The sequence below is a fragment of the Poeciliopsis prolifica genome, unplaced genomic scaffold (assembly GCF_027474105.1).
Source record: "Poeciliopsis prolifica strain line A6 unplaced genomic scaffold, Auburn_PproV2 SCAFFOLD052, whole genome shotgun sequence".
NCBI lineage: Eukaryota > Metazoa > Chordata > Actinopteri > Cyprinodontiformes > Poeciliidae > Poeciliopsis > Poeciliopsis prolifica.
The window spans coordinates 1,796,090-1,823,817 of NW_026562427.1; the positions used below are offsets into that span (position 1 = coordinate 1,796,090).

General features: G+C 38.2%; 1 protein-coding gene across 1 annotated transcript; it reads right to left on the reverse strand.

The window, feature by feature from the left end:
- On the reverse strand, positions 1-27,035 carry dnah3 (dynein axonemal heavy chain 3). The gene is made up of 62 exons (XM_055058798.1): positions 26,934-27,035; positions 26,708-26,746; positions 26,036-26,137; positions 25,742-25,953; positions 25,479-25,644; positions 25,191-25,386; positions 24,467-24,662; positions 23,977-24,102; positions 22,580-22,766; positions 22,213-22,392; positions 21,962-22,092; positions 21,785-21,890; positions 21,184-21,362; positions 20,921-21,105; positions 20,603-20,726; positions 19,197-19,350; positions 18,935-19,079; positions 18,585-18,796; positions 18,346-18,437; positions 18,147-18,261; positions 17,820-17,936; positions 17,450-17,629; positions 17,238-17,374; positions 16,946-17,147; positions 16,770-16,862; positions 15,910-16,020; positions 15,700-15,814; positions 15,417-15,615; positions 15,173-15,281; positions 14,976-15,089; positions 13,625-13,801; positions 13,458-13,549; positions 13,164-13,383; positions 12,937-13,071; positions 12,744-12,855; positions 12,417-12,658; positions 12,236-12,336; positions 11,958-12,063; positions 11,724-11,853; positions 11,406-11,642; positions 11,214-11,317; positions 10,711-11,005; positions 10,442-10,621; positions 10,237-10,360; positions 9,728-9,884; positions 9,505-9,648; positions 8,748-9,414; positions 8,509-8,674; positions 8,210-8,426; positions 7,698-7,880; positions 7,397-7,595; positions 6,755-7,268; positions 5,045-6,672; positions 4,723-4,948; positions 4,394-4,638; positions 4,122-4,238; positions 3,680-3,837; positions 3,274-3,441; positions 2,271-2,413; positions 1,987-2,191; positions 780-917; positions 1-690 (listed from the first exon to the last, which is right to left on the reverse strand). Exons 2-62 carry the CDS (start codon positions 26,723-26,725, stop codon positions 337-339), a joined length of 12,087 nt encoding a protein of 4,028 aa, XP_054914773.1. The 5' UTR covers positions 26,726-26,746; positions 26,934-27,035; the 3' UTR covers positions 1-336.
- Between the last annotated feature and the right edge of the window lie 693 nt (positions 27,036-27,728).

Consider the following 27,728-nt stretch of genomic DNA (forward strand, 5'->3'; position numbering starts at 1 on the left):
CTGTCCAGGATGTGTCTGGCCTCTCGCCTGTTAAATGCTCAATACTAGACAATTTCCTGTTTCTTGTAAGATAAGCAAAAGTGTAACAGCCTTCTTAGAGCCACCTGACTGGAAGTTTGAATGGGAGAGGCATCAAAGTATCACTTTATGCACCAACAGCCAGATAAAAACTCCTGTCCTACTCTTAATGTATTCTTAAGCAAAAACTTGTTTTTTGGCTTAAAAATAATAATAATAAAAAAAACTAGAATATTTCTTGAATTGCGAAAAACATGTATTTCATTGTCTTGTGTAACAGCTGACAAGATCAGCAGCTGCTTAAAAACTGGCAGATTGTTAGTCGTCAAGCTGGCAGAGGCACGCCACCCCACGGTTAATCCAGTGTTTCTCCGGCTTGTCAGAGGGCAGCTCGATGGACAGGACGTAGTTGGTGGAGTGCCCAGTGGTCGACAGCGTACCTCGACGAGCGCTAGTTTTGTAAACAGGGCAGACGTAGATATTCTCGTGAAGAAATAGGTTCATTTCTCCTGGTTTGAGCTTGATGATGGGCAAACTGTCAAAGAGAATCTTAGGTAGAGACTCCCCAATGACCATGTTCTCCCTGTCCCAGCGCGCTCCTTCCATGAAGAGACCCTTAATGTATGCACCGTCTTCGGGCTTACTTTCCATATAGGTCTCCTCCTTGGTCACCTGGAGTGTGAATGAGAATAGAAATAGAAAGTAAGACTGCATTATCACGTATAAAAGTGACTAAATAAAGTTAGAAACCAAATACTTGCCTCAAATTCAAAACCAATATAGTCGATTGGGATGGTATACTTCCTGGCAAAGTTCTGAGACACTCCAGTTAGAAATGACTGGGTGAAATAAAAACCAGAAATCCAAAAAACCGTAGGTGGGCCACGATTTATCCAGTCCTGTACAGATCACCATCATAATATGTAAAGGTATTAGACTCTTTTCATGAATACCTTTTAAACTTCACCCAATATCAGAACGCAAAAGTAAGACATGGAAATAAGAAAGCTTTACAGGCCACTGCAAAGTATTCATTCCCTTTGAACTTTTCCACATTTTGTCAAGTTAAAGCTACAGATCCCAATGTATTGTAGTCAGATTTTATGTGGTAGGGCATCACAGTTTAGCATATAATTTCAAAACTGGAAAGAAAAGATGAGTATCTGTTTAGTTTCGTAGACCTAGATAACATCCAGTGAAACCAAACAAGAGCCTTTAGTAGTCACCTTAATGGTAAACTTAGTACAATTTACTTGAAAGTAATCTAATTGCAAGATAAATTCAGCTGCTATGTGAAGGCTTCAGAAGAAGAATTAATTACATTCATTCTGGAGGAGCTGCAGAAACCCACCGGACAGGTGGAAGGATTTGTTGACAGAACCACTATCTGTGGTAAGAAGACGGCCATTTTTGAAAGAAAGTTGTAAGATGTCCATATGAAAATGGGAGATTACTGGAGCTAAATACATTAGAAGCTTGAACAGAAAAAGAACCCAAAACAAGTGCAACAGTTAGCAACTGCAAACACCCCGAGACAGAGAAAGGTTACATTTCAGCAAAATGACATTTCTGGTGTGTGTTGACCTAGTTAAAGTCCAAACATACAGTAAATTCAAGTGAGAATTTATGGCAAGATTTGAAAATGTAAATCATGTCAAACAATCTGACGGAGCTTCAGCTATGTTCCACAGAAAATATGCCATTAACTCAGTATCAAGATGAGCAAAGGACTGCACTAGTAATTCTTACAAAAACAAGTTCCACAAAGCATATACTTAGTTGGGTGAAATACAATGCACAGCATACCTTGTAATTATTTGAAAAAATTAATAGAAATAAATAAACACATGCCAATGAAGTACATATACGTTTGTAGTTGTGACATAAAAAAAAACTTTGTAGAGTTCAAGGGGTATGAATACTTTGGTAAGACATTATATACCTGCCTAAACTTGTAATCATTCTTACTTGGAGGAACTGTAGTCTGCTCAGTAGATCAGCCACATAGCTCCCTAGTGGTTTAAGGGAGGGATATGACTTGGCTGCCCACATTCCTGGTACTTTGCCAACCAGCATGCTGTTAAAGACATCCTCAAGCTCAGAGGACATAACAATTTGGCCCTTGAGAGCTTTGCAAATGTTTATCAAACTTTCACGCACCACTTCTGTGAGTCTAAAAGAGAAAACAGCTTAAGATATAAATTATCATAGCTTCTCTAATATGACTGGAGCGAGGCAGAGGCCAGTCTTACCTGTTAAAGCGGATAATCTCTTGCCTCAACACAGTGTTCATCGACTCTTCATAAACAACTGGATATAATTCCATCACCACTTGGATGTCAAAGTCTTGTGGTAGCTTTGTCAAAATATCCTCTGAAAGTTCTTCGACTACTTCCTGCAACACAAAAAACACAATTACAAGAAGCGTGGCCAAACACGACAACAGAATGTATTGCCGAAACATACACATTTTTTATCATTTTTAACCTAACTCTTGTATAGAGAAACATACTCTTCCTAAGTTTCATCTAAAGTGGAGCTTGTCATACAGAAAAGGCTTTAAACATTAGAAGGTGTAAATACCTTTCCAGTGGAACATAACTCATTGAGCACTGATAAAGAACAAAACATATTAGTTTATCCATATGGCTAAAGGCTGATCTGATGGAGTCAAGACCAAACAAATCCAGTCTAAATTGAGGTCAGAGGCAGTGTACCACCAATAGTTCTCTTAAATAAAACACCAACTGAAAATGTGACGATGTATTTCTGGAGAGAGGGACTGCTAAAAAATATGGTGTTAAAAGCAAAAATAATATATTAATATTCATGAATAAATAATAAAAAGGTTTTTGACATAAAGACAAGAGGTGTTATAAAACAATAAGTTTCAGGCTCAAGTAATTAATTGCTCTGTTGAAGTTCAAAATAATTGGTCCTTGAGTTATCAGCGCCAATTAGGAGATTAACTAACCATAACCTTATAACGTAACTTCATTTTAAAAATTTTGAACCATTCCTTTCGAACCTGTGAAAACATCATCTAGATGCTGTGATCTAGATAAACCAACACTTTGCTGTTGGATTTTTGTGTCTGCTTTCTACATGGTGATTTTAAAACGTTTCTCATTTTGCTGCTTGTTGTCCAAAATATGTCCTAAATATTTATTTAGGACATATTTCAATTCCCAAAGTTTCTTGAATGACTACATGCAACATAAATTATGTGATCATATTTCGACACATATTGCAAACCTGTGGTGACTTTCCCCCTCCGCCAGACTGCCTCGGCAGGGTCAGCAGTATTCCATCCAGGAGCTGATTAGTTTCTTGATTGTCTTTAGTAATGTCTGCATTGCTATGAAGTCCAAACACGCTAGGATCGGTACAAATTGGCAGACTACGAATGTAGTTTATATATCCCTGGAAAAAAGTAACATATTATGTTCTGTCTACATCTTTACAGATTTAGGTTTTCATTTAGTATCTTGTTCAAGGAAAATATTTTCCTGAGAGAAAAATTTTTATTTATTTTTTTCTTACCATACTGTTTTTCATACATTTTGTGGCCAAAATGAAGAGAAATTGGACTCTTCATAATACAGGACAACCCACTCTTGCATTAAAATATTGATTCATAATACATGTGTGAACTCAGTACCTGATAGGGTCCATGAAGTGGGACATAATACTCATCTCCTTCACTCAGACGGTAGCAGTCCTGCTTAATCAGTTTCCAATTGTAGAAGATGGACAGGAGGGACAGTAGCAGACGTCTGTCTTTGTCATCGGTCACTCTGCCTCCATAGTTACACTCGCCTGAAAAAAAAAGTGACCCCAGTTGTCTTAAGGAATAGCGTATAATGAGATGCTTTGATATTTACATCTTGTAGTTGTGCTTGCAATGAAACACAGTTGTACAATGTTTTGACTTTAGTAGCTGGGATAAATCTGTGTGTGCCTGAACACAGATGGAATATCCACTTTTCAGATTTTTGTTTGTGATGTTTTCCATCCATTCTTCCCAGAATACCTTTGTCTATTTGGTTGCATAAATCTTGAGTAAGATTGTTCATTTTCTGAGAAAACCAATATGAAATCACCTGTGAGATATGTGAGCGCCTCCAGCGGAATATCCACGTATTCATCCAAGAACATCTGGATCTGCCTGACGCTGATTCGCAGATCTGACTCATTAAACTCATAGGGAATATTCCATCCTGAAGATGGGAGAAGAAACAAAAATTTATCTACTGTAAAATGAAATGACTAGATATTAATTATCTAGTTTTGAAAATATACACAAGCTTGGAGAAATTAATAAGGAGAGAGAAAAAAAAACGCTATTTCATTGTTTTGTAATTTTGTTTTTTACCTAGGGGACCAAAGTTTCTCCTCTCCTGAACCAGAGCATGGAAAAAAGTGAGACCGAACAAGAGCTTCTGCCAAATGACAGGTTTTTTGGAGCTGCCAAAGAATTCTGGGTCCGAGATGGGGTCACTAAGGTAGGAGCGCAGCAAGTTGGCTCTGATTCCTTTAGGAGGCTCATTAGTCATCTTCAAACCATTTTGCAAGATACTAACTGGGAACTTGTCTGATGGATAGCTGGTTAGCCACAGCCTGTGGGGAACAGAAATTTTTTTAAAAGATTGAGTTACAGGGGCCAATTTGAATTCCTATTCCACTTTGAAGAGAGTATTGTACCTAAAGCTTTGGTGTGTGTTATCTGGAGTGATGGTTTCTTCACAAATCCTCTCCAAAGCGGGCATCCAACTGGTGGCCAGGTGGCAGTTTTGCAGTACCACCCAAGTGCCATCCTTTATTGCTTTGTCAATCATTTTAGCTGCAATGGGACCTTGTCCTTGTCCAAGAGAAATGGTCTGGAGCTTGCTACCCCCCATATCCAGGTCATCGGCAAACTTCAACAGTACTACAAAAGCCACCAAACATGTAAGAATTTCTGCATTTTCTTATGTATATATAACAAACTTTGGCCTACTATTGTGACACTTCAGCGTATTATTACCTGCAGTGGGATCTGATCCAGGTGACAACACAAAAATGAGAGGAGAGCAGCAGTTTGAGTCTTTGTAACTCCCTGCCAAGTCAAAGGTGGGTGGTTCGATGTAGGCTTGCCCCATATTCAGCTCTATGAAATCCTGCACAGCCGGAACCAATTTATCTGGTCTGAAGCACCTGATTACAACCATTCGTTCTAGTCCCATTAGGTTTTCCCAGTGGTCAGGCAGCCGTTCATCATGGGGTCTTGCTGAATCATAAAGATCCTTCCATTCGGAGATGTTTTCTCTGACATGAATGAAAAGGTCATTTAGCTTTGGAAGCTTGGAGGCTCTGACGATCTCTGACCAACATTTGTCAGACAGCCACTCAGAAGCAGGGTTGGGATAAGGGTTATCCAAGGCAACACCACCAGTTAGGAGGAAACGCCACACTTCATCATTAATCTGACCCTTGCCTTGCAGGATGCCTACTGTGAGCAGCAGGGAGAAAAGCAACTTGTCTTTTTCAAAAAGTGAGCGGCAGACATTGTTGTAGATGCAGAGGGTGAAGTGCTCAATAATATTGTTTATCCTTTCAGACACAACATCGCTTTTTGTACTCTGGGATATGGAATACTGGTACAGATTAATGAACCATGTCAGAGAGTATTGGTACATAGGTTCGATGTTGGCCATTTCTGAAATGCAGAAAAACAGAATGGAAGAGTGCTCAGCTACAGGACGGTAGCCCATGCGGGTGTTGTCAATCTCTTTCTCAGTGATGCTGGCAATTTTTTGTTTCTCAGAAATCTCCTCAGAAAGTATTTTGGAGGACGACAGAATCTTGATGGCTGTCTCATCTTCCAGAATGTTGCCCTTGGAAGAGGAGAGGACTTCCAAGATCTGATCTTCAATTTCTTTGAGCTGCTTGGTGTTAGCAGCACTCTCTAAAATAAGCTGGTTCTTTTTTTCCTCCAGTTCTGGTTTCTCCTTTGCTGCCACAAGTCCTAAAAGCTGGTCTTGTAAACCCTGTGGAGTAATCATGAAGTTCAGCAGGCAGACTTTTACAGCTACCTCTGGAAGATAATGAGGATTTCTTAGCCCAGTGGTCATGTAGAACAAAAATTCTTTCGAATATTCCACAACATTTTCTCCAATTTTCATGTACTCCACCCCTTGTTGTTTGAAGGTCTGCTTCAGCAACACAGATTCTAAAACTGGATCCAACTCCTCTCCAAGGTGTTCCATGAGGACTGGCTTTCCAAACTGGATGCAGTTCTCCAAGATTCTCACATAGTTTCCATCTGATTGCTTGATTACTGCAAGATTATTAGCCTTTTCCATGTTTTTGACCCACTTGTTGGCCTGACCCTGAGGATCAATCATCAAGGGCCAGCGGCGAGAGTTGAACACAATAATACCATTGTCTGTGGAGAAAGAGTCCACAGGCAGTCCAGCAATCTGCCAGGCCCTAATAGCCACCTGGTTACCTAAAGTGCTGATGAGGGCAAAATATTCAGAGCAAGGGATTTTCTTTTCTTGGCACAGTTTGTGCCATTGTTCCTGACAGTCTTTACGGTAATCCACTGTAAAAGCCCCAAGGTAGGAAACAGTTCCAGAAGAGAGCAGAATATCACCTGTTAGACTTGTATATCTGTCAGAGAAAAACCAAAGCATGACAATTATTGCAACTGAAAATATAAATAAGAATTCAGTGCATTTATGACTGTATTTACCTGATACCCAGTTGTCTTGCAGCCTCTGTCCATCGATCCTTCTCGCCACCCAGCCCTCCAATCAGTTTCTCTGCCCTAACGAGCTTTTGAGAGCACAATTCAATGTTGTCTTCCAAATCTTGCTTTTTATTAATCATTGCATCCAAATCATCATTGAGGCTCTGTAGTCGATCCTCAACTTTTTTCAGTTCAGCCCTTTTCACAGACAGCATGTCCATCTGTATAGCTAGTTCATTCTCAGCTAACTTCAGTCTCTCCCTTTTGGGGGCTACGACTTTGATTACACGCTCATAGACCTCCATTGCTCGTACCCATTTACAGAGACCCTCACAAGCTGAGGAGACATTTTTGATTACAGAAGGCTGGAAGTCAGGGTGGTCAATGAATTTTTCTCTGATTTTCTTTATGTATACAGGAGAGATATTGTCCTTGTCGTATGATTTTAGGTTATCCAAAAACTTTAGGTCTGAAAGAAGCTTCTTAGATGGACCCCAGTAATCCTCGATCATCTTACCTGCAGCATAGTTATTTATAAAAATTAAACTCTATATTTATTCATTATAATGAATGCTGTAAAAACATGAAATTTGTCAGTAGAATGGCTTTGTATGAAACATTATTCTTTCTATGATGTAACCATACCTGAGCCACTAGGATCAGGTTTTCTTTCAGGTTTATTGCCCATCATAACACATATGGACTCCATCACCAGTTTTATTGGCCCTGGTGGATTTGACATGGACTTGACAACTGTAATGTCAGCAGGTTTCAAAGTATCCAGGGCTGAAAGGGCAGCCTCCAGTGCAGGCATTGCCACTGCTAGATCTCCCTCACATTCATCCTGGAGAAAAATCAGAAAGTATTCAATTGTGGAACTGGAATGCTTTATGGTTACAATATAGTCTTATGAAGCATTATACAAATATATATATTGGCTGTACACCTTGATAGCTTTAGCTGCAGCTGCTGCTTCATTAGCCACTCTCTCATCAGCAGAAACAATTTCTTTTTTAGCATCAACTTCTACTGTTTCGCTTTCTATCTTGACCATCATCTTGTCTGTCTCAGCTGACGTCTGAATGAGCTCTGGCTGTAAAGCTGTCAACTCTTGCTGCATCACTGAAACCTAATAAGATATAGCATTATAACGTTCCCTGTATGAGTTCCACAAGGCTCTATTTCTAAACCAGTCATGTCTTTTAAACTTTGGATATCATTAGTCATTTACCAAATGTCAAATACAAATATAAGCACATGACACACACACGTGGGTGCATATACACAGTATATATGTGTGTGTGTCATGTTCTGTGACAAACGCGTAACATATCGCATTTTATGGGACAGACTAGTCCATTAATTGAGTCCAACTATTTTCATCATTAGACAAGTTCCCATTTCAAAGAAATGAGTCTTTTATTCTTATTCTTTCTTGTTATTGTCACAGTTCATTACCTGAGATGCAGCAAATTCCAACTTCTCAAGACCAACAAGATAGCGGTTCCTTGCAGTGTTCACCTCATCCCTCTTAATCCCCAGCAATTTCTTGAAGGTAAGAATAAGTTCAAGATAGGATGTGGGAGTGACATAGTTGTGTCTTCTTAATCTGGAGAAATAAACCTCAGACATCTCCTTGACACTTGTCTGGAAGGTCTTGCACATATCTACAACCCTTAGTAATAAAGAAACAACAAATGCCATTTACTAAAATTCTTGTGAACAATTTACTTTTTCATAATTTTGCATCCTCTTACTTCTGTCTGACATCACTTTCCATTTCCACATCTTCAAGGAACTTGTGGGCTACCATTTCCAGAGCATCACTCGGCCATCCATGAAACCAGTCAATAGTGCAGCAGTTGATGAGAGAAGGAAACATCCTTAAACGGTTCCTAAAGGCATCTCCGATGGGACTCATGGCTATCAAAACAATAAATTCTCAAGTATAACTAGTTGGTCAAATCCAAGTCGAAGCTGACATAAAAGTGCCTACCTAGCACAATGTGAAGATTGGCCTTTACTCGGTCAATGAAGTAGTTGTACACTGACAATGGAGTTGAATCAAGTTTTTTTCCTTCCATCCGTGCAATACCCTGTGCTTTATCGATAATTTCTGCACGTTCGTCAGCTGCAAAAATGTTTGGCACGTCGCCAGTATTAAGTAACATGTCGACATCTTCTAGCATGGCTTCATCTTTAATTTGGCTGTCATTGAACAGAAAGACGAGACTCTTTCCTTCGATGCCTGCTTTGAGCATTATCTGTTTGAGATCATCACGCCAGTCCGTCATGCTGTAATTTTTGGTCAATTCAATCTGAAACAGCACATAATCATTGATGAATGTGCCCAGTTTAGACGTGCTTTGGCGGCCAGAGCCACCAATACCAACGAGCAGAAGGTGACCATTGTCTTGTTTCAGAACACGACAAATGCGGGAAATGTGCTCAATAGCAAACTTAAACATCACGAGGGACATGGGTGCCTTGCTGCTGCTGTTGTGCTCTTCAAGATATAATTCCATCACTTCTTGCAAAGCTTGCAAATCTGTGATTTCATCATAGGCCTTAGTGTCTGAATCAGGCTGGGCATAGTCACCAAAAAACAAGCTACGGATGTCTTCATCTACCACAGTGCCATCTGTGCTTAGATGCTCTAGGAGCTGGAGAAACATAGAAGATAGGAACATTGAAACAGAAAAGCTGCAGTTGTAACACTGAGATTTTTTTTTGTTTTGTGCTCACTGAGTTACTTTGTCCAAATTCATCTTAAAGATGTTAGCGGTTTTCTCTTTGACGATTTCAAAAAACATCTCCTTGTCTGCATTGTCAATAAGTCGGTCATAGAAAACACGGTAGACTTCATGAATCCACAACCGGATAAGTTTATCTCCATCCTGGAAAAAAAAATGAACCGATTGAATGACACATAAGAAGGAGTGACATAAAAGGTACCCAGGTTATTTGTTTTCTCACCTGCATATGTGTGGGTGGTGCCAGAAGCACACCTCGTATGACCCTGGAGAAGTCTCGCAGGTTGAAAACATAATGGGACTTTGATGGGGTTGGGAGAAAACTGTCAATAGTGGCTTTATAGAGGTTCATGGTGGCCTGAACCATGATCTTGCCAAGTCTAGGACAGGACAATGCAGTAGTTCCTAAATGTATTCACACATCCCTGGATAACCTTCCCATTTACTGTTTGACATTACAACCTCAAACTTAAATATTTTTATTGTATGTGACAGACCATAAGAAGTAATGCACAATTTGTAAAATGGAAGGAAACTGATGTATGGTTTAAAATATTTTGTCCTCAAACAGAGATATAAAGAGTGTAGCATGGCTATGTCAGCACCCTTGATATAGTCTAGCACATAAAATACCAAATAATATTAAAGTTAAATTAGGTTTGTGGTTGCAATGTGACAATACTTTCAATAATTCATGTGTTATTTCCAACATCCTCAAATAAAAAATGTTACCTGAGGAAAGATGAATCAAAGCCCTTGCTGAAGTGCCAGTCAGAAATGGCACTGAATATCTTCATCAGCGTTTCATCATCAAAGCAATCAATTGAGATGATATTCATGTGTCGAGTAAATCGACCTGCCATTTCAAATATTTTGTTATCGACTTCTGACTGACGGATGTCTTAATACATAACAAGTAACTTTCATTTCAACATACCTGTAATGTCGTTCTTTCCACCACCAGGAGGCCCCATTGCAGCCATGAACAGCACATCCACTATGTACAGAATGGAGGTGTCTTTTTTGTCATACCAGTGGTGGTGATCAATCCATTGTCTCAAGAGCTCAATGGGAGGCTGAGCACCATACTTTTCTTTAGCTGGCATATTTAGGTCATCTTTAGAGAGGAAGGGAAAAAAAATCGGTATTTCTAATTAATCCCACAATTTAACAACACATAGGTTTTACACGGCTTAACATCCTTACCAACAAAAACTATAGACTTCTTTCCCATGGAAGGTCCAAACACTCCCTTCCTGCGTCTGTCGAGCTTTGCCATGATGATGTCCTGGGTCTGGTTAGCTGAGGTCCTGGCTGAGAAGTTTATGCAGTTGGGTGTGTACTTCTCCTTTGGTAACTTCACTAGAAAGCTTTTGTTGATGGCAGATTTGCCAGTGCCCGTAGGACCCACAAACAGCATGGGGATTTCATGTGACAGGTAAGTGTGCAGGAAAAATGTTTGACGCGCCGTCTCTACTGTAGGGATGATCAGGTCTGAGACCTGGTGATGAAAAAAAATCGTTTTATGGGAACATGGCAATCAATACTTGTAATCTGCTTGACACAATTATAATAATACACTTATTATTCACAAATGGATTTCTGAAAAAAGGAGGTTATTTCACTTTCACGCTGAAAGACGGAAACTAGAAAAGAAAGATCTCACAGTTGGAGCAGGCAAGGAACAGTATACACATGGGCATGCTGACTTTGATTCCAGCTGGGATGACATTCTCTTCTTTAGTGATTGAGTCAGTCCAGGCGTTCCACTGTCCGTATCCATCCTTGTGGAAGTAGTAGTCATAGACAGTTCCTGCAAAACAATAGTATGATGTTGACATAAAAATCGCAGGAGTTTGGCTCATATTTATATGCTAAAATTATGCTTGATATGTGGTGACCTCGCTCCGGGAAGATGTTGTGCTTTTTAAGTTTGATGGTTTTGGGACGAGGGTGCTCATCATCAAGGCCCAACAGCACATTGCGAAAGAAGATGTCAAACTTCTTTCGACTGTCTCCAGTGATGGTACCTCCCACAGTCCAAACCAGGGCAAAAAGGAACAGACCCTGCAGCCACATGGTTATCTGCTCACTGGTCATGGTGTGTCCACTTTCGGGATCTAATGCAATTAACTCATCTGATAAATAAATATAACGAATTAAACAAGTTGGCTAGTTAAACAATCATCATTGTGTTACTTAACTGTGTTCTTACTAACCCATCAGACAAGTGTACAACTTCATTAGACTGAAGGCCAAATGAATTGGAGATGTCTGCACCATAAAGCAACACTCCTTCTCTATAAAGTCCAAACATGGCTGAACTAACCAGTCAAACAGATCTGTAATCTGTGAAGCAAAATATTGAATGAAAAGAGGCAAAGTATGTTACAAGTCTTCAGAAAGGCAATGACTATTAAGGAGTTTAGGAAACACAGCATCTGTATTCTAACCAACACTACGTGTTCGTTTTCCAGGGTTTTAGGCAATGTGTGTAAGTAGGAATCTCGTAGGGGAATCCATCCAAGCTGCTGAGGCTCCATGTAGATCATACCACACCTGCCGATGAAAAATTACAGAAAAAAATAACACTAATAATTTCACTTATATTGTGGAAGCACAAAAAGCTGCTGTAGATAGGAAAGACAGTTCTTTTTTGCAAATATAATCAGCAATAATCAGAAATAAAATCTTATTTCTGCCTACAAATATGATCACTGCAGCTGCTTACCGACTAACAGTTGCTGGAGAAGCTTGCTCCAGATCTGCAGGCTCAAAGATTAGACTCATCTTGGCACTCATCTGAATGATCTCACCGCTCATCAAACAAAGCTGTTGAAGGGTAAAGTGAAAGTTCTTTCTTAAAACTCCCAGAGTATTGGAACTAGAACAAGGTTCTTGAAGTACAGTACCTTCTTGTTGTCATCCAGCACAGTATTCATGTTCTCAATCCAGACCGCATCAATTGGACCATCAAAAATGATCCATTGACGATCTTCTAAGGGGGAAATTGACTGATTCCTGAAGGTGGTGGCCAGCACACCATCAGACCACTCATGGCTGACTGGATCAAAGCAACCATATAGTTGACCCATTGTGATAGCTTTGGGGTTTATAATGCAGTAGCTTACTGCAAACTCCTCCATTTCCTCGGCTAAATAATTTGAAACCATAAAAATCAGAGAATTTATAACTGACCACAAAAAAAGCAGTGGTACATTTTAAATTCTTATAACAACCTTCACAGAGGTCTCCAAGGGCAGCAGCAAGAACTTTATAAGCAGAGGTCTTCCCTCCAAGAGGTTCTCCCACTATCATAAAGCCATGGCGTACCAACATCATCTCATAAATCTAAATAAAAACAAATTAACTACATTAGAAGATCATTTATATTTTATATATATTTAAATACTATTATCAGAGCCTTGATACCTGGATGATTTTGCCAATGAACCAAGGCACAGACTGGAGGTTAAGCTTTGAGATATTGTCATCAAGTGCCTTGAAAAGGAGATCATAATCTGGTTTTGGGAGGACAACTCCAGGAAACAAATCTGAGATGATACCCTGTAGCCACCAGCACAATGTGAGACATTACTGAGAAAAAACTCATGGATGTTTTCTACACCATTGTGTAGAAATGGCATAAAGTCATGTACCTGAAACAGCGGCACATCCTGTGCCAAAAACTTAGCCATGTTGACATCCATCAGCGCCCTGAGTAAAAGCACACTCTCATTCTCTTCTGGGTATTTCAGCTTCAGATTTCCCGCCGCAGTCAGGACAGACTTCACAGCTCGCATGCCATAGTCGTAGTGGTACTGGGAAGAAAGCTGCTCAGAGCACAGCCGGTAGGTGGCCACAATTTTCTGTGCAAGACTGACAGTAAAATCTGAATGAACAGTTTGTATTTAAATCAACTCATAATGCATTTACTACGTTTTAAATTATACCTGCGAGAATCAATGAACCCCATTGAGTACAGTGAGATCTCTCCAATTAGAGCATAGTCTGGCACCATCATAGCAACTGTACGAAAAAGAGCCTACAAGACAAAATAGGTAGCGTTAGAGTCCTTTAAAAATGTATATCATCTTGAAAAGTTTGACCTGAGAAGTACCTTTAGATTGTCAGGGAGCTCAGCCCTGCCTGCATAACCAGGATTCATGGTAATGAAGACAGAACAGGTTGGATTGAGGGACAGCTCTGTTCCCTCAAACAGGAACCTCTTCAGATGCTTAGCAATAGCCTGCTGTATGCAGAGCACCTGCTGGGCCACCACAGACAGGACCTCCACCTATGATACCAACACATATTGTCATTGAGATAATTCTTAAGAGATAAATGCAAATTCCTTTTAGTATTTAAGTTTGTGTGTGTTGCTGTAAAAAGAGCCATAAACGGCAATAAGCTGAAAGCCTTCTTTACATTTTTCTGTATGAACCAAGCATTCTAAAAAAAAAACTGAAAACAGGAAGTTTCAGTTTGTCTACAAACTAATTTAAAAAATGTTGCTGAGACCCAATCCATATATAAGTTCCTGGAGACAACATGACTATCTGTTACAGCTCCAGAAACACTTTATTAAACCAACTCCCTGAGTGTCCATTGAAATTGTTTGCAGCTTCTTCAAGGGAGGTGGTGTCACACTTGCCCCTGTTTTTTTCTTAATTTAAACATATTTTGATTTTTCATCTTATCTTAAAATATTGAGAACATTTCTATGAGTATTGCAGTACATTTCTTAAAAAATAAGAAACATTTCCAGCATCTCAGCTGGAAAATTTGTTTCAAATAAAATAAAAATAAATGGTCTGGTGACCTTCCCAATTGACTGTTGCAAATAACCACATTTAAAATATATTCGATAGATGAGATATATATGAGATTAGGTATATTATGCAATATATTAAAGTTTACATTCTGAAAGTGCCTGCAAAAGGATTACACAATGAATTTTTAAATAAATTATTAACTGTGTAGTTATTGAGTTTTTTTTTTTTTTTTTCAAAAAGCAGATTTGTTAAAAAATACTACAGTGATAAGTGATACCACTGCATCCAAAAACACACAGTGTAATTTCAAACAATTACAAAAGATAATCAGCAAATAGAACCACTAGCTCCTAATTGTAAAATGTTTTAGCACTTGAAAAATTTCTCTTCAGGATGTGAAGATGGTGTGTGCTTCATCTGACACGTTGTCAAGGAAGACACACTTTATTTATTATAACTGAGATTGAGCTATTGTGCAAAAACAAATATTGCACTCTCTGTGTGAAAAGGTGCTGGATAGATACCCCTGTTTTAATTAATACATATGAATAAGTTGGATCAATTAGCTTTTAGTCATTTTAAAACCCCTGTTGTGGCAATGTTTTAAAAAAGTCTGAACACAAGACTGGTGTTTGGTCCATTGTAATAAACTGACATGCATCCACAGTTCACCAATATAATACAACCTGAACTCACCTCAATACGATTAAACTCGTCAAAGCAGGCCCAGGCTCCAGACTGAGCGAGTCCTTTGAAGAATTTACTCATAGCTTTATAGTCTAGACCATCAGAGCAGTTGAACACCACACACTAAAAAAGTTAGGTATTTAGCATCAATATCGGGTTTCATATAAAAAGTGGATAACAACTGAAATGTTCTGAATATTGTGTACCTGTTTGGCCAAAGCTTTTGCAAGATCCTTCGTAGTTTCAGTCTTGCCAGTTCCTGCAGGACCTTCAGGAGCTCCACCTAAATTCAGCTTCAAAGCACCCATAAGTGTCCTGAACAATGTAATTGGACAAAAGTATATTTCTTAATAAAAACATTCCAATTCAATGTAGATGTTGTGATCTGTAATGCACAGCATTGTGCCTTTCTTTATGTTTGAGACCAGACTTCGACTCTGCAAATGTTACCTGTAGCAGCGATCAGTTAGAGGCGTGATGACCAGGCGAGGAGAGTTCCCCAAATATTCATAGCCATATTTCAGGCAGGTGGTAATCATGCGCAGCATCACTTCATCGTCTTCCCAGAAGTAGCGCAGCTGAGAAATCCATGAAAAATCATTCAAGGAAGATATACCATCTTCTGCCAATTTAGCAACAACGTCCCGAGCTGCAAGAAAGATAAAAACAATTTAATTTAATGCAAAAAGAACATATTTGGACACTTTTATTTATCTTAGAATTTAGAAATTACCATGAACGTCAATGACAGTCAAAGCACCGAGGGTCATTCGAGCTCCTCCTGGCAGCTTTCCTCGCACTAGCTCCACAATGTCAGCAATCTGACCATTGCACTTCTCCACATAGTCCTTCAAAATATATAATCTCAGGACTTGAGGCAAGCTCACAATAAGTACATACAGCTTTTATGGAGAAGATCAGGATCAATGATCTAATAACTAACCAGCAGACGATTAGCTTGGATGGCCTCACATACTTCGCTGGTCCAAAAGATGGATGAGGCACAGATGACAACTTGGCCAGGCCAACTCAAAACCCACTTCTTACGGGGCACCTACAGGAGAAGAAAAGGGAAACATTTAATAAAGTTAAATGTTAATTTAATCAAAATCAGTAATTTATTCCAACTATAATTCCTTGCTTTTACAGATTTATTTTAAATTGAGTTCAAATGCAACGACCAACCTATTCTTGATTAGAGTATTCATTAAAGCTTGAATTTGTTTTGTAGTGAAGCACACACATTTTGGATGTGAACTTTGACCTACAGAATTGTCCATCTTCCAGGTCAATTCAAATGGCCTCATAGAATCATAGCTTTAATCAGAGCAAAGCTATGAATAAAAGTGCGTTTCTCTAAAGCCACATCTGATCGGTCTGTAAACTCTCTCTACTGCTCTGTCTGGGAAGTTAATGTTTCTGCTGAGCTAGAATTTGTTTAATTGAATGACTTAACAAAACTGGTCCACTGATTTACTGGCATAAACATAATATCTTGTTGTAAAAATTGTTTACATTTTTCACCCATTCAGTGTCTTATCAGAAATTTAGTTGTGGAGATAACATGTTCAGGAGACGCATCCAGATCTTCCTCTCTCTAGAAACACTATCCACCACATTGACATTGAGTCCCAAAGCGTTACCAGACTATCAGACTTCCTGCAAGTTCTGACTCTGTCCTGGGGTCTCCTCCCAGTGAAGTATGCTTATAAGCCCTCCAAAGCATGGCAGTCAGCTCTTACTTTATCAAGACACAACACAACTTGAATTAAACATGCAAGATAATGTAATATTCACAGATACCTCTGCATACTGAATCATTCCTTGATAGATGACATGTCGAATGCTCTTCAGCATAAAACTCTCCACCTCCAGCAGCCACTTCTCCACCATACCCTAAAGAGTAACAGCAACACAGCCCAACATGAATTAATCCACCATATTGTTTTCTGTGAGAAACATAAGGAAAAGTTCAAAACCTTTGCGTGGGCCGGATAAATATTGTCTGTGAAGGGCACACTCTCCTTCTCAGAGCTGATCATGCCAGTAATCACCAAATCCGCAGTAAACTCTAGTTTTGCTATGCCTTCAAAGCACTTCTTCAAGTGGGGTTGTACACGCAGAGGATCTTTGGTTTGTGACAGAATTTCTAGCAGCTCATCGTTTGAGAGAAAGAAGAATCTGAAACAACACAGAGAATGACACTATGGACATTTTTTCTTCAAGTTAGAAGCTGTGAAACAGAAAGTAGCAAGAATTGGGAACCAAAACCTTGGGAAAAACAGTCTCTTCATTTCCAAGTAAGCATTGAGGCCTTTCTGAATATCCTCCAGATAATCATTGGACTGCTGCAGCCGCTCCAGCATGTTGGGCTGGCCTGTTGCCACTAGAACATGTGTGTCTTTAATCTGATCAGATGCAAGTGAGCACGAGATTACTGGGGCAAGTTAGAAATGATGGGCATTGCTTTGCAAATCTCTTACAGCTTCAGCAAGTATGTCCTTCCAATATCTGTCCACAATTGCAAATTTACGGCCTTCCTCGGGCATTTGGGCGATGATGTCCTCCGAGCTAAAGATGGGTTCCAGATAGAGCCATGTGACCTGACATTTCAACATGGCATCCAGAATATCCTGCATACTTAGTAGCTTGTCCTCCCATGCCTATGACAAAGGAAGTATCTGTGAGAGATGGGTAATTGAAAAGAAACGCACCCATACACCCATAACGTAGCAATTGGTCAATATCTTGATTCACAGACCCGTATACCACCTGAAGCACAACATCTGATTTTAGCAAGGATACAGTTTCACAAAACTGATTACATGTAATTATGGTGTTCCCGTATCTTACCTTACATTCAGCTTCCATTGGCTTAATAAATGGTGAGCCTCGCATGGTTTGTGTCTTAATGATGTGGTCATCAAGAAGGACTTGGATGTCATCTACAGCCGACACAATTTTAGTATCCTACAATGAGATATTAAACTGTCTGAGTAAAGGTTAATAAATGAAAAAAGTTATTTCATAGAACATGATTGTAATACTGTTCACAAACTCTTCAGATCTAATCATTCACAAAATACATGTATTTTGCTTTCACTGCTGTATAATACACAATACGGAGAAAGATTAAACATGTCAGGTCAAGTCATATCTGTGTATTTTAGACTCTCTTACAGTATCTCTGTACGCAGAGAATGAGAAATGCAGGTTAGTCCATTCATTTTTCATCTTGTCCATTGATTTCTCCAGGGAGTACTCTTTACTGGCTGCTCCTCCAATCTCCTCCAAGCTTATTGAAGTTAAAAAGATAAAAGAAAAAAGTCAACAGACCATTTGCCAAACTCATAAGTCATTTGAAGTGCAATATTCATACTCTTTGCAAAATTGGGAAAGCCCGAGGTCCAGCATGCTCAACAGTGTGTTGTTCTCCTCTGGATTGACTTCGAAGCCCACAACGGTGCTAATCTACAATCAGACAGAACGAGTCGTGAATCATTCCCATCAACTTTGCTGATCATTTCAATGGAAGACACTTCCAGATCCCAACACTGAAACTACAATTCTGACCGAGTCAGCTTGCCTGATGAGGCTAATAAAGTTTAAGGCACCAACCTTCTCCCAGTGGCGACTCTTTAGACCAGGGTTACAGATAGTCATCATGATAGGCACATGCTGCTTGAAGCGGTCTATCCTGTTTTTGAAGGTATTAGCAACAGAAGAAGGGCCATGAAGACTAGAAAATCCCTTTATCAGCTTATGCATTGTCCTCCACATGGTGTCAAGCTCATCAGATATTTTCTCAGCATCCAAGCCCTGGAAAGGACCTATAGTTAAAAACAGAACAGATGAACAACAATATAAGAAAAATGTTTGTCACTTAAGCAAATGAGAGCACTTAGAATATGTTCGCTGTGGAGAGAAAAATAATCATGGGTGTCATTTGCTTTATGTAAGTTGCCTACCATTCAGCCACACTTCTGACTTGCTCTCAAAGTTGAAGGCTGTGTTCCATAGCTGTTCATAAGGTTGTTTATCTGCTATAAGTACTTGGAGCAATGGAAATTCGCTCTGGTCCCTCTCAAGCAAAGACTGCTCCTTATTGATGTCCTATTTGAATAAAAACAAAAAAAATCAGCTGTTTTTCAGCTAGACTTCATTACAGTGCTTTCCAAATCACAACCATTGCTATAGTTTGCTTTGCTTGGGAAGAGTGCACTGTCTCACCTCCAGGTCAATGACAGCTGCCTCCAGATTGGCTGTAATCTGAGCGAGAGTAGCCACATTCTGCTGCATTTCTTCCATGTTCATCATCTCCTTTTTCCTAAAAGCCATGATCCCCTTGTTCAACTCCTGCAGCCTCGCATCAAATTCAAAGACCCTGAGACATCCAGACAGAGATGATGCACATTTTAAGCATTGAACGTACAGGGACAATGAAATATGTACACAAACTTGTCACCAACCTAAATGTCATGATTGTTAATGAGCATAGAATAAGCAACTTTTATGCATTTTGTAAACACAAACTCTGTGCTTTTTTTCCCTGAGGCACAGAATACAAACCTTCATATGACAAAAGATTTTTGCTGTCCATTTAGACAAGCTAAATATCGTCTTTTTACAGTAAGACGAGACAAAATTTGAGTTTTTTTTACAACAAAGAGTTGCCTTTGATTAATAATAAACCGAACACTAATCAACATATTTTATGAGTACATATTTTATGATAGCATTTGACAAAAGTTTTCATTATCAGTGATTGTATGATGTTTCTATGATGAAAAACACTTGTTGCTGAAATGTAGCATACAAATAAACTTGAATTTGAACAAATGCAAAAAGTTAATTTCTGAGAAATTAAGATGAGCTCTTTATGTCTCTAAACACAGTACCAACTACCTGGCAGGATAGTACTGTGCGACCAGTTTCAGGGCTGATGGAGGACACAAGGCAGTGGTTATTTTGAAGTTGGGAAGTTCAACAGTTTTAATGGTGTTTAACACCTGGGAATAATTTGAGCCTTTGATATCGGTTTTTTCGTACTGCATGTGGCATGTTTTTTTGTAGTCACCGTGCTAAACGATGCCTCCAAATGTTGATATATCTGGAACCATAAAAGGTTTGGATTTGATTCACTCAGTTTTTATCAAAAGGAATAGGGGAACGTTTCTGTCTTATTCAACTCCTCAGAGGCTGGTCAGGACTTAGAGACCGGTACCAACTCGGAGGTACTCAGAGGCCGGTTTGTTCATCAGATCAACCATATAAGTGGAGACACATTGTTGATGTAGTCATTATAAAATAACTTGCAATTAAGTATTGGCAAAGATCAATGTGATTTTCACAGGTGGCGGAGCGTTGTTGTTAGCAGCTGCTGAAAGTAACTAAAATAGTTACTTTTAATGTAACTTAGTTACTTTCCAAATCAAGTAATCAGTCATCTAAGTTACTTTTCAAGGAGTAATCAGTAATCTGATTAAAGTTACTTTTTCAAAGTAACTATGCCATCCCCCATGTATGGAGGCCGTAGTTGTCGACGTCTTCCTCCTTTTTCACTTTCCTGCCTCAAAAACATTAAGAAAGAAAAAGAACAAGAACAGTTCTTGCAAAGGATGAATGGGTGAAATAACCTCTCTTGGAGATGTTCTTCTGCCTGTTCTCTCAGGATTTGCAAATGTAATCTGCTATTTTCCAGTTTCGACACAATCCGACGGGGCCAGCAGAACACACAGGTGTTCAGATTCAAGTCAAAAGCTGGTGTAGGAGAGACCAAAGAAAAGAAACAATAACAAAAATGTACAAAAAATTGTTTCATTTTGCAATATATTTGTTAACAATTTAGTCAAGTATTATCTTGGGAACAAAGAAAATTCAGAGAACAATTAATATCCAGGGTAAATAATTCACATTTGGCTATGCTATTTCATTAATTTTATAATATCATATACCTGACTGAGTAGCATAGTCCATGAGGAAGCTGAGCCGCTCACATGCATCTTCAATCTCCTCTATTATTTTGTGAATGGTGTAATCCTGGCTAGTCTGGACGTATTGGATGAGGGTCACTAACTCTTCTGTATTCTTAGGGCTAGTTTTGGCAGTGTTTGTAATCTCCTCATACTTTTTACAAATGCTAAGAAAAGAGAAAAAAAAAAACTCAAAGGTTGTTTTTCCTATACCTTAAATTTCAGCTCTCAGTTTTTGCTCTTACTCTATGTTGAGCCTCCGGTTCTCATCCATTTCATATGTAACAATCCTGGCAATCAGTTTGTTTGCGCAGTCACACAGGTAATCATTCAGGTCCCTGGCATTCAGGCAGAACATGGACAGCGGCACTGCGATGCGGAGCGAAGCTATCTCCGTCCATATACGCATGATGCTGTCAATTTTCTGAGGATTCATACAACAGGAGTTGTCTTTAAAAAACTAAGTAGTATTGTGAAAAACCAAAACTATGTTTCAGATCAAACAAACTTCCTATAAGACAAAGATTACTTCCATTTAAACTTTTATAACTTTAAATGGATTTAAATTGACTTAAATCTTTTTGATTACACACACATTATATAAGAGAGAGTTTTGTTTGTTTTAAAATGTAGCTATGCTGAGTTTTATTGCCTCTAACACTTAAATGAAAACAATATTTAAAAGCTAAGTTTGTCTTTGTGGAAGTTATAATTTTTCTTATTATCTTAAGCATGAAATAGAAAAAAATTAGTAAAATGACAAATATTTTTCACATCATAGAGAATCATAAAAAAGAAACAAGAAGAAAGGAAGCAGGAAACAATGCAGGTTTCAGACTGAATTACCTTGGCAGAATCTTGTAAAGAGTGTTTCCCTGTGAGAAATTCAGAAATCTCCTCATCTGATGTATTGTCAAGAAGATTCCTGTATTTTTCATATGTATCCAAGTACCTAAAGAATAAAATATAATGCTAACAACTTCCATACTCTTCGAAATTTAAAATCTGGTCATGTGTCATTACCTTTTTGGACCAACTGTGTTCTTCTGGAAAGCTATTTTGACTTGGGCAAGTATGTCTGTGACCAATGACTCATCAGGTTTGACAGTGCTTAGATACTGTCTGTCAATATCAGAAAACAGCTTACATTCCAGCTGGTCAAAAAAAAAAAAACAACACAATACGTAGTATTAATGTATTTTATAAAATCTTACAGAGAAGTTGAAAGATGCAAAAACAGTAGAGACATGTACAAATCAATTTAAAGTTTTTACTGTTAATAGATCCTCTGCACTTTTGATGATTTGCATAAAGGCTTGACGAGTAACTTCCCAACATTCCTCGAAGCTGGGAGAAAACTCGATCTCAGAATTTTCCACTCGTAGTTTTACCAGCAAAATTTGAGAATGAACAAATATCAGCACATTAAAATCACCACTGAAGTCATTCCCCTCCTAGAAAAAAGTAGGAAAAAAAAAAGAAATCAGGAAACGTTCTACAGGAATCATAGCTCTGAAAACTCTCATGTTAACTAACAATTCTAACAGAAAGCAGCGTGTTTTTAAACTTTATTTTGACATTTTAAGCATCATGTACAAACAGAAAACAAAAAATAAAATAGAAAATTCAAAAAGTCCACACCTTGTGTCTCAAGAAAAATTGTAGCAGATCCTGTAAGGAGTCTATGACCAGGCTTCGAAGTTGCAGTGACATGAGTGCAGCCACGCAGCGGAAGAACTCTGCAACAAGGACTGGCTCACTCTCAGGTAAAAGGTTCACCCACATGTTCTCATTCAGAACAAAAAGTGATACACAGTAAGGCAGCCACCTTAAAGAAAGAAGACATCTCTGTTAAAGTCTAAATAGAACTATCTTGATCTCAGTTTTCAGAACATATTTTAGTGACCAGAAACATACCTTTATTCAGTTTATCAGGGAATATTTCTAAAGATTTATTTTCACGACAACATAATCTACTGTGAACATCAATAATTCAAATCTGAACAGTGTTCGTTTATGATTGTATTTGTTGAAGGAATACGTACTCATGATAAAAGAAAACCGAGATGATAAATATTATTTATGAAGAAAGTTTGTCTGTGACTTCATTTTCTTAGTATTTTGCATCAAATAACCAAAATACCTTAGTATTTTCTTAGACTGGCCGTATGCAGACAAACTTTAGTTTTCTTCTTTCTTAATTTCACAGAAATTATTTTTTAATATTTAGGCAAAGAAAAATTTAACTATGTCAAACAACCTACTTGTTATTTTGTCACACTCCTCTTCAGACTCAGTCACTGAACAAGTGATGTATTTGCATTTATATTTGGTAATTTGGTAATTCTTCTATTTACACTTAGAAATATGAAAGTCTTACTTTACTATTATGTTTTGTTGGTGAAATGTATGTCTGAAATAAAGTATCATTATCAATCTTATCAAAAAACCTTTAGAAGCCACATTTTAAATTTAACCGTCTCTGTATCTGTGTAAATATGCAGACAAATTTGAAATCATATAGAACAGAGCCAGAACAGAGTACATTTTTTTAATGATCTGCTAATTCATGTTTGTTTTCCATACATAAAATAGATTAGAGGTTGCAAAATAGTGGAGATATTTCAGGGCTGTGAATGCTTTTGCAATGCATTCTATTTTATGGTATTTTACTGGAAGCTTTCCTGTTCCAAAGACACATAATTTGTTCCCATTTGCTTCATCAAATCTTTCAAAGTCCTAAAAATAAAAGTTTGATAGTGGTTAAGCAACATTCTTGCCAATTTTCTTGGAAATCGGCAAGACAAAAAAAATTTAAAAAAAGACACAAATAAACTTGAAATGAAACGGTTTAAGCAATTCAGTGAAAAGCAGTCTGACGTGTCTGACAAAGTGGACAAGATGGGAACATCAGGCTTAAGGTTCAGTTGGGTTTCCTGGCAGAAACTAGCAGATGTGAAATCCAACTGTGCTGATTAACTCTGGACATCAACCTGTAGTGCGAGAGGAAGACAGCTTATCCGACAGGAAGTACACACCCTTCATCCAGTTCCTTTCTGGTGGCTTCGCATTGTTTCCGGATAAAGACAGCAAACTCAGATGGCGAAAGAGGGAAGGTGGTGGAGCACAGGTCTGCTGTTTTCACAAATCTCAAGGATGAATAGCTGAAATAATAAATATGAAACGCGTCAACAGTGGAACATTGAAGGAAATAATAAAAATTACGTTACAGATAAAGAATCACTTTTGTTTGTTGTTCCACATCACTGAAACTTATCAAAATAACAATAAATCAAGTTTCTTATCATAAGAAATGTTCACAATAAATGATAAATGATCAGGTAAATGTCCACCACTACTTATAAGCCAGTTTGTAATTACATTCAAGCCATTTATTATGATTCACATGCCACTTTTACAAGTTGCAGCTGCAAGTCGAAGTAAGCATTGCACTTACTAACGACGTATTTTAAATGTTCTAAAAAAGATACGAACTACACAAGCCAATAAATGAACAGCTTGCCTTACCGGTCTATCCAGATTTGCTGTAAGAGGCCCATGAAAGGACACACATTAAAAAGATGCTGAATTTGCCACGATTTGGCTTCCCTGTAGCTAATCGCCCAGGGAACTGGAGGACGAATCACCCTCCTGGGAAAAGGCTTTGGAATGTTGTTTATTGTGAGTCTCTGGCCCTCAGATGGGTCCATTAGAATGTAATCCACTGGTGAAAAAGATCAAAGCTTTTATTACAATGATTTCAGAAGGTGCTTCATAATTTATTACTGTTAAACTTGTCGGAAAGTGGACAATGTTCTAATAAAGTCAAACGTGACCATTAGGCCACAATTCCAAAAGTTAAGTTTGGCACAAAAATCTTACTGAGCGATACTTAAAAAAACAACACGATGACAACAGTAACATCTGGTGGTGGTAGCAACATGCCGTGGACAATATTTTTTCTAGGGAAGGAAAGGCATTGGCAGTCTGAATGAAATTATGAACAGCTTCGCAAACCAGTTTGTGAAGAAAAAAAAATCATTCTGCCAAATTAAAATGCACATACATATTGTTTTTCCCCTTATGAAATATTACTTTGTGTTTACGTTCACGAGATTTGTGTCATGGTACAGGTGGACAACATTTTGGATGAATTTATCAGCGCTAAAGTATTTAGCGCTGATAAAATTTAGTGCATTTTATCAGCACTAAATACAGTTTTTCTATTCACTGTAAACACAAACAATTTTACCTATGCTCTTCCTGAGGTTGAAGTAATAACCGTCTTCGACCTCCTCTGTCAACTTATTCCTCAGGGTTCGGATGGGTTTTTTCACACCCTCCTCTGGCTCAGGAGGCAGCATATTCTTAATGTTGATCATGGACTGCTTTGGGTAGGGGGCCAACATGTACAAGGGGACACCTCTTTTGACGTAGTATGTATACCTCTGAGAGAGAAAAGTTAATATTGCCAATGAAGTCAAATGAAATACAGGAGAACAATCTCTAGAAGTCTGCAAAATAATTCACCGCTTCTTACCTCGAGGTCTTTTTCACTGTATTCATTCTGGGCATTCTGACTTTCCTCCTGCTTGTGCATGATGACAAGCTGCTCAGTGGGACTCATTGGCGGGCTCCTGAATATTTCAGTCTTTCTTCTCTTGGATTTTGTCTGAGGGGGGCTAGGTGGGCTGCGCGATGGCCTCCTGTGAAAATCAAAATTCAAACGCATGAACTTCTTCAAGTTAAAGATTACGGCACGTGTGAAACTTCTTTTGCAACGTGTGTGGTGTGTACTATTACAATGTCTTTGGTCCAGTTGCCGTTGCCAAGGACTTGCGTGATGGACGTTGTCTGCTGAGGTTTTCTATCTTCAAGTACTGCGCCTTGGGGCTGTAGTTGTTTCCGATAGACTCGCTGGGAGTTCGGTGGTGCCTTTGTTCTTTAAATGGAACAGCCACGCGGCATGTATTGGTCTCAATGATGGGAGGGTAGTTACTATGTCTTTGTACCAACTGATAGAGTAAAATGACAGGAGTTCAAGAAACATAAAAAACTGAACTTGCTAACAAGTAAAATGGTGTTTGACAGTCTTACTTGATATAGGTCTGATGGATCTGCAGCACACTTTTCAGGCAGTGGAGGGGGGAAAGGGTGATCTATAGCCTGACCCAAATTATAGAGGGAGTCATCTTCCATCTGTGGGGATCAGAAAAGGGAAAGAAACATTTTTGTGTTTATGTTAAACATAGTCTCCAAATGTGAATGACAAACAATGTTAGAATTTAAATAAAGTGTCTTGGAGAAGTATTCACACCCCTTGAACCTTTTCACGTGTTATTACATCAAGACAATAATGCATTTTATTGAGATTTTCAGTGATAATCATGAAGGGGTCAGGAAACAAGGTTTAAGAGATCTTTTAAAAATAAAAATCCAATAAGTATGGTGTGCACCTGTACTTAACTCCCTTTCACTTTCTCACATATTTACGGGTTTAAAATTTTTTTTAAACATGCATCCTTTGTTGCATAAAGCAATTCAAAAATGCAGTAAGTCTGAAATTACGAAGTCACAAATGTGAAAGGGTTCAAGAGTTACGAATACAACTTTTGCAAGGCACTTTATTTTTATGCAGCATAAACTATAGATAAGCATGTCAGCAAAAAATAGTTTTTTTTATTTTTTTTTATCATTTTCCAAAATTCTGAGTGAATTAAAACATGGAAAAAGCTGGACAACTCATCAGAAAGAGAGTCAAAACCTTACCTTCTGAAGTCGCTCCATAATTGCTCAGCTTCAACAAATCTAATGGGGATAAGAAAACTGACATGTTAGAACAACATTCCACATAACGTCGGACATTTTTTCCCCCTAATCTACACTTATTACCAAACACCTGTGTACCTTCTTCCGTGTGCAGCTGGTGTATTTCGTCACTTACAACCAGCGGTGTCGAATAAAGCTCTACTTAAAAACACATGGCAGCACTCACCCGCTAAACATGAAAATACATCAACGTGCTGATATTTTCTCCGCTGAAAACTTTAACCCGGGTAGAACCATCAGGTTGCTGTAAACGGAAACACTCGTTGGTTCCAAGCACTGTCGTCTCCGTGGCAACGTCAATTACCGTTTTTTTTCTTCTTCTTCTTCCGTCAAAAGACGATAGGCTAAAAACAGTGCACGCGCTTGATGGAGATTTTTAGTATGAATTGTTTTTCAAATTATACATTTTATATATACATATTTTTATATTTACACTTTTATAAATATAAAAATATTTGCTAATTGGGGTTACTTTATGAATGCCTGTAAAAATAGAAACCTAAGAATAATTTTGTTTACAACCGAGGTGTTGAGATTAAACGACATTTAGATAGGTAAAGCGAAAATGATATTATTTCACAAATAGTTTTATTTGTCTTTTATTTATTTGTGACTATTATTTTGAAATTTACAATTAATCTGAAGCCGTGATTAAGGATTCATAAATTAGCTCATGCTAATAAAAAAAACATTTTTGAATAAAAAAAAGTGTTTTAATGTTTACCCAGCTAAAAAAAAGCAGGTAAAACGTAAAATCTGGTATTAAAAAAGGTTTTTACTAAATAGCCTAATATAAAAAATTATTCCAAATGTACAATTTAAAAGTCATATAAATTAAGTCACTATGATAAACAATTAGAAAAACGTTTTTATTTGATAGATCGTTCAAAGTTTTTTCCCCACATTTTCAGAATCGATAATCTGGATTTTACATATTTGTTTGTGTGAAAAAACTGTTATT